At 38.7% G+C, this 12,050-nt stretch overlaps 1 protein-coding gene and 4 non-coding genes across 5 annotated transcripts; 4 read left to right on the top strand and 1 right to left on the bottom strand.

The window, feature by feature from the left end:
* Window positions 1-60: 60 nt before the first annotated feature.
* On the bottom strand, window positions 61-4,549 carry LOC147552304 (transcription factor IIIB). The gene is made up of 4 exons (XM_086668719.1): window positions 4,233-4,549; window positions 3,743-3,896; window positions 1,246-1,356; window positions 61-550 (listed from the first exon to the last, which is right to left on the bottom strand). The coding sequence occupies exons 2-4, from the start codon at window positions 3,857-3,859 to the stop codon at window positions 311-313; spliced, it is 468 nt and encodes a 155-aa protein (XP_086524845.1). The 5' UTR covers window positions 3,860-3,896; window positions 4,233-4,549; the 3' UTR covers window positions 61-310.
* Window positions 4,550-10,240: 5,691 nt separating this feature from the next.
* LOC147552303 (small nucleolar RNA Z112) lies at window positions 10,241-10,428 on the top strand. The gene has a single exon (XR_015239061.1). It is a non-coding gene; the product is annotated as a small nucleolar RNA Z112 (small nucleolar RNA).
* Window positions 10,429-10,479: 51 nt separating this feature from the next.
* Window positions 10,480-10,633, top strand: LOC147552302 (small nucleolar RNA snoR2/U65). Its single transcript, XR_015239088.1, has one exon. It is a non-coding gene; the product is annotated as a small nucleolar RNA snoR2/U65 (small nucleolar RNA).
* A 30-nt stretch (window positions 10,634-10,663) lies between these two features.
* On the top strand, window positions 10,664-10,747 carry LOC147552301 (small nucleolar RNA snoR77Y). The gene has a single exon (XR_015239105.1). It is a non-coding gene; the product is annotated as a small nucleolar RNA snoR77Y (small nucleolar RNA).
* Window positions 10,748-11,090: 343 nt separating this feature from the next.
* On the top strand, window positions 11,091-11,182 carry LOC147552300 (small nucleolar RNA SNORD96 family). Its single transcript, XR_015239021.1, has one exon. It is a non-coding gene; the product is annotated as a small nucleolar RNA SNORD96 family (small nucleolar RNA).
* The last annotated feature ends 868 nt before the right edge of the window (window positions 11,183-12,050 follow it).

The raw sequence follows: 12,050 nt of genomic DNA, 5'->3' as shown, positions 1-12,050 counted from the left end.
TTGCCCTTGAAGCTTTGATGACATTAGTGATTGGTGAGTGTGAAGCAATGACATCCAAGATAAGCAAAAAGACTTCTCCAATGTATTAAATAAAACCCAAATATGTTGGGGTTTTGGAATTTTCGTTCTTCCCTCAAATGTTCTAGGTGGATGAAAATTGGAAAACATACAAAAGGAAAGGTAAAAGAAGAACAAAAATATTTCTCCACTCAGAGCTTATATCTTACAGTAACAACCATTACAAGGGCCTCACTAACAAAAATCCTCTTTTATTTCATTCAAGACAAACACGATATGCGATCGTCTCATCTTATAATTGGTTGGTGGGTTTAGAAGATGTTTTATCATGGTTTTGTTGTTGATCATCAACCATATTGGTATTAGAAACTTCGGCCATCATCCGCTCTTTTTCAGCATTCTCCAACAAAGCTTGCTCTTGCATGGCTTTCACCATCCTCTTCATCTTACTTTCCTCTCCTTTAAGTTGCATGTCCATTATGATCTCCGCTTCCTTGTCAATCGGCTTGAAGTATTCTTCAATGGCTGCTTCCTGCAATAGAAACAAACATTTTCTTAGCAGTTTGAGAAATAAGAAAGTGATAGTTTAGTTCACAAATCACGCAGCCACCAAAATGGGAAAATACAGATTAATATACACCAGAGAGTGCACATTTCCATGTAGTGCAGCAACAGCAGTATATTTAATATCCCACATCACTTGGAGGAGCATGCAGATACTGAGCTATAGGTAGGAGCTCAAACTTAGCAAGCGTTGAGCCCTTATGGGTGGGCTCGTGGAGTATTTGCCGGAAATAAAACCATGCACTTAATGGGCTGACTTTTGGTAGAAAAAGCAGGGACAATACCATCATTACAGACAGTATATGCATCTAACGATTTTCCAATAATTCTCAACAAAGCATAGATACGTGATTTGCACACGGGTGACTTCTTTCTCGGGAGAGGAAGAAGCGAGAATGAGGATCGGATAGTGAGTATATTTTTTCAGTTAAATTCCACACTAGCTTTCTGGAGGTAAACATTTATGTTGTTGCGATGCTCGTCTTTTTGCATAATTAAAGCGGCATAAGTTGTAGAAGAGAGAAATGGTGTATGTTATTGCTAGCAATGCAATATGGGATCATATCTCCATAATACGGCCACCTAAAACTCATGGTTTTAACTATGTTTCAGTCACTATTGGGGAGAAGAGAAAAGGAAAAGAAGCATTTGAAATATGCTTACTGTCTCTTCCAGCTTTTTGTTAAGGTTTTGCATTTCTTCCACCATACGGCGAACCTCCCCCAAGATAGCTTGCTCTGGGATTTTTCTTAAGGAGGCCTTTTTTGCATTTGCCTGGACAAAAAGGAAAGATGTATGAGAGCCAAACAAAAACAGCATAGATGACTATTACATGACATGACTAAGAAAATTACCATTCAATTGGAAAGTTTAAAACTACATAACTCGTATGTCATGTTTCATGACGAAACGGCAGAAAGAAACACAGAAAATAGACTGAGAAAGAAAAAAAGAGAATAACTTGATGCGAGTGGCCACAGAAGGCAACTTATCACATCAGTTTGCATCTTTTCTCTTCTCTGTTTATCGGCATTGATCCACATCTTCTATTCCGAGTACTAAGGCTGTAAATAATGGAAAACTTCTAACAGATCTGAACGTACTTAAAGTTCTATAACTAATTAAAGGATCATACCATTCACCTTCAATTAAAAATCTTTCCTGACATCTTGTGTTATCTCGAGGTAAAAAATTATCTTCTAGCACATCAAGAGTAAAATCTTATTACAAATTTGAACTACCACTCCTCCACAAGATATCTCATACAAATATAATTAACTCCTTCAAAGAACATATTTGGTTCAAAAGGTCATGGCATTAAGTTTCAAAAAAAAAAAGTCATGGCAGAAATCTGGTAGTGAGTGGGTAGAGTGTGGCATATGCAACACGACCATATAAGAAACTGTCCACGGGCTGGGTTGAGGACACAACCAATACAGGGAACTTTCCATAGTTGGCAGGCAATTTTGCAACATAACACCATTATTCTTTATTGTTTTCCTCAGTTGTTCATCCTTTAGGAAAGGTCCAATGATTATCTCAGAAATGATTTGCTAGATGGGTACTTTAGGGTCTTACCTATTAAGAATACCACCATTTGAAATCCTGCAAAAACTTGAATAACATTTTCTTTTGGAGAAATCGACTACGATCTACGTTAGTCGTTACAAGGCATTGATACATCATGAAGTGATGAAGATGTGATGAGCACGATAACTGCCTAATTTAAACCATAATGAAAGATGCCTAAAACCAGACAACATGAAAGAGGCCTAAAGCCCGACAAATTTATTATATTATTTTACTATATATATTGCCTAAATTACATGGGATAAATCTTGATGGCAAAATGCTTCCACCAAGACTCGATCCCATAACCTCATGGGCTTAAGAGGGGTGTCTAACCGCTGCACCAAAGGGTGGTGGACAAAACTTAGATAACATAGATGAAAAGATTAAAAACAAAAACAGGTTTCATAAGAAATCGGTTCTTAAATGTAAGGTGTTTGTATTTTTGTCACGTGCATGTGGATCGCCTCGATTGTTCGTCATTATTCTTTCAAATTGCCAACGCATGAATTCCCCAGAAAAAAAAACAAGTCCTGAACGTAGGAAGAAACTAAGTAACAGATAATAATCACTGCCTACCTAAAGAGAAGTATTGAGGGATCCTGAGGCTTTATGCACGCAAGATTGGAAAATTATGACGAAAAGCAAGAGAAAACAGAAAGGTGGGGGATATATAGAGTGTCTGTGCCCAAAAAGAGTGACAACGAAAAGGATTGGTTCTCAAATATTATATGGAAATTTAAAAAAAAAAAAAAAAAAAAAGAGAGAGAGAGAGAGAGAAACCAATACCCATCTTCCGTTAAACTGTTCCAAATCATGTTAATCGTACTAGTGCCTTAATCCTAGATTCAGACAATTTAATCTATAACCCAGAAGACTAGATTCATCATTCATCTTTAGTTGATCAACTGGGCAAGTTCAAATCATACTATACATACTTTTGTTGTATATGTGTACATGTATCTACGTTCCTGAAACAATATTATCTGAAATGCGGATCGCTATAGTATACGCAACTATCTGCATATATGATGGTAGGGGTATACCTCTTCAGTATGCTACTTTCAGTTGAGGTACATTTTGAACTATTTTTCCAGCAATATATGCTCTGTGTAACGCACATAGAATAGATACACCTAATCTCGAACATTCTATCTCTATAAAACTTAATATCTTAACTATAACGTTTTGTAGTAAACTACTAAACTAGTTGTGCTTTATTACAGCTAAAGATCGCAGTAAGCCAAATTCGGAGTACTGGATCGCGTACCCACCCAAAAGGGTACGGGGAATCCAGTACGCGATGCGCAAGGAGTAGTGTCTTGTAACATTTGTTCCGAAGTCTATTTTATTCTCCAGACATGGTATGATGAATAAACCTATTTCTCTAGCCTGTGCAAGGTTCCTTGTACCACTGGAATAGGGGAAAGGAATTGGCAAGATACCTGACCTACGTAGATTACTCGCCTGCTTGGGAGGAGAAAAACTCCTTTCTGTAAGTTTCCGGCCATGGACGGAACTTGCGCATTGTCTTTCAGTTTACAGGTTTGTGGGAACCACAAAATGAAGAAAGAGAGGAGATTGACCTTACCTCTTCAAGTTGCTTTTGGAGTTGCAGTCTGAAAGCCCTAATTCTTTTTTCTTCATATCCAGAGAGGACCCTGACATAAAACAAAGCTTTTCTTCCAAAGTCCAGTAGTTTATTCATGCTAAAAATTGAACTCTTCTGGTGCCCAAAAATCGACCTAAAACAGAGATTAAACAAACATCAATTGTTTTTTATTGATCTCAACTAAAATTAAATGTTCAAATAGATCGGCTGAATTATGAGCACAAGAATTTCATTTTAAACATAGACTGATACATGATAAATCTAGAACAATAGCAATTAGTGTAAAAGGCTAAATCTTTCACTAATTCAAAACGCAACTTCCCGTTTCCCATTTCAAATACCCTAGATTTGTTTCTGAATGTAGGGTTTCTGCAAACAAAATCTTAAAGGAGGAATTTCATCAAACAATTGGTGTACAATCCTACAACCCAACCCATCTCTGCAATTTCATCAAGTATCAAGTACTCACCAGAAATCTGAGTATCCCTAACGTTGGAGTATTCGTGAATTGAAAGATCAACCAACTGAATCCTTGAGAGAGAGTGAAGATTTAAGATAAATCCCTAGTTGCTCGGCTGCTCGGTTCCTTGATTGGGTTAGAATAAGACCAACCGAAACCTTGAGGGAGAAAGTTCAAAATGAAGTCCTCACAACAAATCCTTGAGAAAGAAAGTGGAGATTTGCTCTCGGCTCCTCCTTGCTGGTGACGAATTGAGAAGTCAGGAACTCTGCCTTTCTTTCCCGTCCCAAATTAAAAAAACAAAGGGTTATTTCCCTCGAGGCCCCTTATTTTGTGACCAGCTTCCCGCGTAGCCCCCTACTTTATCGATAATACTGAGAAGGCCCCTTTTTCCGTTATTGTTAAGTGTCAGTTATTCTCTCTCCTCCGTCTCATCACCTCTCTCTGCCACGTCAACTCTCTCGCCACATCATCATCTTTTTCGATAGAGTAGTCGGTCGGTCAAAAATTCCAATGACCTTCGTACGAGGGAGAGTTCAGGGGTTGGGCTCCCCATGAGGTTGAGATCCTGAGTGGAGGGGCTCCTCGCACCCAATATGACTGTTGGGGGTCTCCAACGGTCATATTTGAGGCTACGAGCCCTAATTTACTGGATCTATCCCATTCTAATTTAATGATTGATAGTATCGACATAAACTTCAAAACAAACTTTTGAGATCCTAGGTTCAATTTCCAATAGATGTGGAATCTATGGTTATTGAATTTAGATTATTAAACGTATAAAATTATGTAATAAATTTGTCGGACTTAGACCTCGTTCATGTTGTTGGCTTTGGACCACCTTCATTATTAGTTTAACTTAAGCGGTTATCATGTTTATGGCATCTTCATGATGTATCAACGGCTTATAACGACTAACGTAGAACGAAGCCGATTTCTAAAAAAAAAAATTAATGATTACTTTTTAAAAAAAATTATTGTTTGATGTAAATTTTTTTCTTGTCAATTTATTATTTGAAATTGGAATGGACCGATATATGTATCTCATTGAAAATCTAAATAGATTTTTAAACTCAAATGTAACTGAAATACTGGAAAAAAAAAAAGTAAATTAATGATAAAAGATTTGTCAGTCGTTGCGAGCTTTGTTATTCCACGAATTTTGTATAAGATTTGTCTTTAATTATGTATGAATTTTTCTACTTCTAACTCGACCGACATGAACAAACATTTATTCACCAATATCTTCCTCGATAAACACTAGTTCTATTGGACTTTATGGGTCTTTGCAAAAGAGAATTTCTTTTTCAACATGCTTGATCTAGGGCTTTTCACTGGTGATTTATATATATACTTCATCTATCGAGTAATCTGATTTTTTCCTTTTTGATTATTTTATGGGATTCGATTTTTTACTTCTTCGTCTTTTCTCTATTTGCGGATCTGATTATATCTAAAATTTTTTTACCACTTCAACTTTAGAATTCAATACACGTTATCCCAAAAGCATCGATGGAGTTAAGGAGTTTTCTGCTAACCCCTATCTTTGTACCACTGGCATTGGGTGCAATGTAATGCTTAAGATCCAAGGGATGTTATGTGAGTTAGGTTGCCAATACTAAATAGTAATTGAGAAGATGAATCAGATCTGAGGGCTTTCACCGCGTCATTTTCTTCGGATTTATAGGGGGCTCTAGAAAGGAGATGAAGAAGGTAGGGAAATAGAGAGTGTGGAGGAAAGAAGATAAAATGTAGGTGGTGGTCTGAAATTATGGTGGCAAAGGCCTAAAACTAGGGGTGGTGTCTGGTGGTGGTCAGAATTTGTGGGTGGAGGTGAGGAAGAAGATGAAGACTAACGACTAAGAAACAATCAATTTTTTTAAGTTAAAAATAAATAAGTCCTGTAGATTTTTTTGTCCCAAATTTGTGGTGAAATGTATAACCTTAAAATGAATAGAGGGAGACCTCTTAGAGCATGTACGAAAAAACAAATTTTTAAGTTAAAAGTAAATAAGTTTTGTAGATTTTTTTTGTCCCAAATTCGTGGCGAAATGTATAACCTTAAAATTGAAGAGTGGGAACAACTCCGACCAAGAGAGGCTTAGACCCAAAAAATCACTTTTTGTATCCAAATTAAAATCAAAAGCTCGAAATTTGTGGCCGAAAGTAAGGAAGAAGATGAAGACTAAGGACTAAAAAAAAACATTTTTTTAAGTTGAAAATAAATAAGTCCTGTAGATTTTTTTTTTTGTTCCAAATTTGTGGCGAAATGTATAACCTTAAAATGAAGAGAGCTGGGACTGGGAGCAACTCCACCAAGAGGGGTTTAGACCCAAAAAAATCACATTTTCTATTCAAAATTAAATCAAGGCTTCAAAAAATCGACTCCAACCCTTGAGGGGCTTAAGCCTAAAAAATGTGCTTACGTCAAATACGTGAGTAATTTTTTTTGTAGGTGTGCGAAAAATGTGGGTGATCTTATGCATGTACGAAACATGTGTTTCACCCTTTTTGAAAAAGTTTTTTCTAGATTTTTTATTTCGCACTTTTTCTACCCAACCAATTAATTAAATGTTCACAAATTTAGTTAGTAATGTGTGAGTTTAATTAGAGTAAAAATAAAATACTAATTGGGGTTGGATGTGCTCCAACGACACAGATGCCTGGTCACGTAACCATTGGATCTCAACGGTCATGTGACAAGCGCCGTCAGTCAACAACTCAATACTTTAAGTCGACCGATGGTTCCTCTTGGGACTGAGTCTCAGCTCAATCCCAACAGACCTGGGTTGGGTTAAGGGGTGAAGCGTCTAAATTTGAATTTTGGGCCTACGCCCCTCCCTGGTTGGAGTTGGCCTCTAGGGATGTCAATGGGGCGGGTTTGGGACGGTTCATCCCCTTCCGAACTCCGTCCCGTCAGCAAACGGGTTTTACCATTACCGTCCCAATAATTAATCGGGGTGGATATTCAATTACCATACCAGCCCCAATTAAAAATTGCTAAACCATTACCGCCCCGTCCCGACCCGTTTAATATATTTTGTTTCACAAAAGTTATTTTAGTTTGAAGTAACATAACAATCGTTAACAAAATTTTATAAGATTTTGAGTACATCAATCATAAACAATACAACTACTTAAATAATATAAAACATAACATAGTCAAATTGATAATATAAGACTAAATGTTTAGAAACATAACCTTAAATAAAACATATATTTAATATATTAGAGTTAATTCCTATATGGCCCCTGTGTTGACCAAAAACTACACCTGGGCCCTCGACGATAAAATGCCCATCGGGACGTCAAGCCCAACCCAGCTCGCTTGTCCTTGTTCGGGCCCAGCCCAAAAGTCTCTTAATGGGTACTCGTCAACTAGACCCTAAAACTCGTGTCAAGGCCCAATCACGTGCAAAGAGTTCCCACGTGCACAAAGCCCCACACGCCCGAATCTCCACACGTCTGGCGCTCGACACGTCTATATCTCCACGTACCACGTGTAAGAGATTATTTAATGAAGAGATACTCCACATGTCAAATATATCCGTAATGACAAAGATATCTGACTTGGTCAACGTAACCTCAGAGACAATTATCCCCCATCAATGACATGCATAACATGGTAACGTCTCACATAAATGTGAGACCATGCGCATGCACAATCAGAGTAGTTGCCAGAGAACATGCACAACCGTTGTGCATGTACAGCCAGCGTACACGTCACCATATCCCAGGTATCTTGACGTGCATTTACTCCGTAACGGTCAGCCTTTACTCCTCCCAACGGATCACTCCTCAAGCCTATATAAAGAGGAGCACTTTCATTTCTCAGATCATGGAATACAGAGCAAAGCAACTCATACAACTTCTTCTTCTCCACTCGCCCTCTGTTCTTCGATTATCCTCGAGACGTTTGCATACAAGTTCACCTGGTTCTGGTCCTCGACTCTACTAGACGCCTCAAGGGTGTTAAAGCTTATCTTTTCTCGACGCTTCCTGCTCGACGCTTCCGGCTCGACGCTCCCGGCTCGACGCTTCCTGCTCGACGCTTCCAGACGTCTTCGAGGAGATCACAACCTTCTTCTTGCTCGACGCTACTGGTAACATCTACTCTCATACTTCTGATCATTTCACTCCCGTAGATTCGAACTCCGGTCATTCTACGAGCCTAGCCACTCTCCGATTACACATCAACGGTTATACCCTCGGCTTTTCATTTATTATCTATTGTAATACTTTGCTGACTTGACCGTCGGAGGGCCCTTGGCAGGCACCATCCCGGTGTCCCCCCAAGCCTTCACGGGTTTGTTTGTGTCTGTTCACCTTCTTTTGCAGGTTTCTTTCACACGTTGATGGTGCCTATCAATCAAGAACTCGACGTTTGGAATTCCAGAAGACGTTTCAGCTACCGACCTTCTGACTTCCGACCCGTAGACTTCTCACCGTCTACAGCCCCCTACTTTGTGACCAGCTTCCTTTATGGCCCCCTTTTTTTCGTAAATTCAAATATGACCCCCTATTTTCAAGTAAATGTCATTACTACCCTTCTTAATTTTAAATTTAAAACATTTAAAAAACATTATTTCCACCTCACCCCTCTCTCTCTCTCCACCTCATCTCTCTCTACAACTCACCCATCTCTCTCTTCAATTCACCTCTCTATCTTTCCAACTCACCTCTCTCTCTTCCAAGTCACCTCTCTCTCTTCCAAGTCACCTCTCTCTCTCTCTCCCTCCAACTCACCTTCATCTTCCCCGTTTAAGGTCGCCGGCCGGAAAATTTTCCGGCCGGCGACCTCCAAAAAAAAAAAAAAAAAAAAATTTTCCTCTCATCTCTCTCTCTAAAAACTCCGGCGAAGGGGGTTTCCCTTCGCCGGAGATCGTGAACAGACCAGATCGGTCTGTTCACGAGCAGACCTTTCAAGGTCTGTTCGTGAACAGACCGATCTGGTCTGTTCACGAGCAGATCTTTCAAGGTCTGCTCGGGAACTCACGAGCAGACCTTGAAAGATCTGCTCGTGAACAGACCAGATCTGGTCTGTTCACGGCAGACCTTGGGAAACCCCCTTCGCCGGAGTTTTTAGAGAGAGAGAGATGAGAGGAAAATTTTTTTTTTTTTTTGGAGGTCGCCGGCCGGAAAATTTTCCGGCCGGCGACCTTAAACGGGGAAGATGAAGGTGAGTTGGAGGGAGAGAGAGAGGTGACTTGGAAGAGAGAGAGGTGACTTGGAAAGATAGAGAGGTGAATTGGAGAGAGAGAGATGGGTGAGTTGTAGAGAGAGATGAGGTGGAGAGAGAGAGAGAGGGGTGAGGTGGAAATAATGTTTTTTAAATGTTTTAAATTTAAAATTAAGAAGGGTAGTAATGACATTTACTTGAAAATAAGGGGTCATATTTGAATTTACGAAAAAAAGGGGGCCATAAAGGAAGCTGGTCACAAAGTAGGGGGCCATATAGGAATTAACTCAATATATTAATACTAATCGGTTCGGGGCGGAGTTTACTATCTAATACCAAACCCGCCCCGAACCGATTATTTTTTTAACTTCATACCAAACCCGAACTGTTTGATAAACGGGTCGGTAAAACCCGTTCCATTAGGGGCGGGGTTGAAAAAAAAAACCGCCCGTTCGGACCAAATTGCCACCCCTATTGGCCTCCGAACTAGGTTGGCTACTTTGCCTAACACTCGCCACGCGAAATCATGCCAAAATGAAAATCCAACGGCTTAATTTACGCCAAAATTTTGTTGGGTTGGTCAAGTAAGTAGCCGCCGAGATCGTTAGGTTTAGGGTTTAGAAGTCTATATAAACGCCCCTTACTCTTCTTTACAAACACAGTATTCGCCGCTAGTCCTATCGTCTCTTTGATCTGTAGTTTCATTTCTTATGAACCCTAGTTTCAAATCTAGCAAACCTTGTTATATCTATAGTCACAGGTAGGTTACATTAGATTGTTGTTTTTAATTTCTGTTTCAAATTCATTTGAAGTTTTAGAGAAAAAGAGATGAAGAAAAACCCCAATGAGGAAGCAAACCCATTGATAGGAAGTGCCGTATGACACTCTAAACGCAGCGTTTTCATCTCACCCGCCACCACTTCTTACGTTTTCGTTACTGGTTTCTGGTTCGATCTCGTTAAGTTTTTGTGGTCGGAATGTTTTGTTTTCGTTGTGTGTGTGATTTGGAAAGGGAATCTGAGGGTTTTTCATTAGTCTCTTCAATCTTCAATTTTAGTTTTTTTTTCCGATTGGTTTGGTCCGATGCCACGTTGACGGTAGTCTAAGAAATGACAATGACCGACAATGCTATGATTGGACCTAAACAAATTTCATATTTCGTATGCTGATAGGAATCTGTGAACTGATTTAATCCCATTCATTCACAGAGCCGTTTACTGCGATTACATTTTTTAAAGTTTCAATTTTTATTTTGATTTTGAAGTCAATGAAGATGAAACATTATTTGGAATTACCGGCTGATCATAATTGATGTTAAAACACGGCTGATTACCTGAGACTTCTTCATTCATATTTTATTTTTTAGGGTTTGAAAACGACGGAGATGATTTTCTGGCTGAAAATCTCTTAACTTGTTAAAATGGGGCGAACTTTTTATTACAATGTTCGTAAAACTCAAAAGTAAACGTCGGAAAAAGAGTTTCTATTGACTACGTAGTTGGATCATTAATTTGATTCACCGTTTTAAAGGGAACGGTCTCATATTCCATCGCCTTGGGGATGCAGCGTTGTTGCCATTACCTCTTGGGACTGGCCATGAGGCATACATTTCTTCTCTCTCTTTCTCTAACTTTTTTTAATGCATTTTGTTTTATAGTTTGTTTAATATTAAATATTATTGAGTTGTGCTGCCAGTGAGGAAATCAGATATAAAAACACCATCTTTCGGGACTGAATAGGCTTATTGCCTTTTGTTGACATTTCTGCAATTCTGAGGCTCTCTATCTCTTACTCTTAATTTTATTTCTAGTTATTATTTGCAGGTTCTATTAAAGTATATTAGTTTTGCAGATTAAATGAAGAAGAGTTTGATATGAACTAGGAGATTGCTGTATCATAAATGAACTTTGTTTGGCGCTACTTACAATTAAGAATTTGAAGGGAGAAATAAAATGTGTACATTTGTCTTTTTGAGTTAAACGAATGTATACTTTTTATATTATAAATGTAAAGAATGGGGATTGTATTCAGAAATTCTAATTCATATAGAAATGCTCTCTTTCTACAGATTCACCATTACCTTTCTTTTTTACGTATTGAAAAAGCCAAAATAAAAAATGATAATGTATTTGTTTCGGCTGTACATCTAGGTTTATCATCTAGAGAGCTTTTTTTTTTTTTTTTTTTTGATGAGAGCATCTAGAGAGCTTAATGGTGGCAAACTGGCAATAACAGAACTTGAAGGAGAAGGCTTTCGAATACGGTTGAGCCTGTAAAACAAGATGGGTAGCTTGAGGCAAACAACAAGACTTATGCATAGTTGGAGGCAAGCCACAGGAAGATTGCTGTAACCATTAACTTTTGACATAACTATTGGTTACGGTAATTCAAGTTTGTTGTAAAGCAATAACGAAGCAGAATATGAAACTCGGCTAGATTGGCTGAAACTAACTCTCAAGAGTCCTTTTGTCGCTTCTTTGCCTCCTCTGACTCTTTGCCTGTGTCGTCCCGTGCTTTTTCGCCTTCTCTTTGGTAGAGATTTCAGCACCTGGCTCGTTTGGCCTGTCTTCAGACAAATTAGGTTATTGCCTCGTACTTCTCTAAGGTTTGGAGTGTAACTTCTGATGTCGGACAAGTTCAGACATAAT

This window comes from Eschscholzia californica, unplaced genomic scaffold (genome assembly GCF_041429995.1).
Source record: "Eschscholzia californica isolate CP2 unplaced genomic scaffold, dmEscCali1.0.p SCAF_3, whole genome shotgun sequence".
In the NCBI taxonomy this organism is placed as follows: domain Eukaryota; kingdom Viridiplantae; phylum Streptophyta; class Magnoliopsida; order Ranunculales; family Papaveraceae; genus Eschscholzia; species Eschscholzia californica.
The sequence above is the reverse complement of the archived record's forward strand: the minus strand, read 5'-3'. Positions and strand labels throughout refer to the sequence as shown.

Coding starts and splice junctions, on each gene's coding strand:
- LOC147552304 (XM_086668719.1), bottom strand. CDS start 3,859: ATGAATAAACTACTGGACTTTGGAAGAAAAGCTTTGTTTTATGTCAGG. Junction 1,357..3,742: donor TCCAAAAGCAACTTGAAGAG/GTAAGGTCAATC, acceptor CTTTTTGTCCAG/GCAAATGCAAAAAAGGCCTC. Junction 551..1,245: donor ACAAAAAGCTGGAAGAGACA/GTAAGCATATTT, acceptor TTTCTATTGCAG/GAAGCAGCCATTGAAGAATA.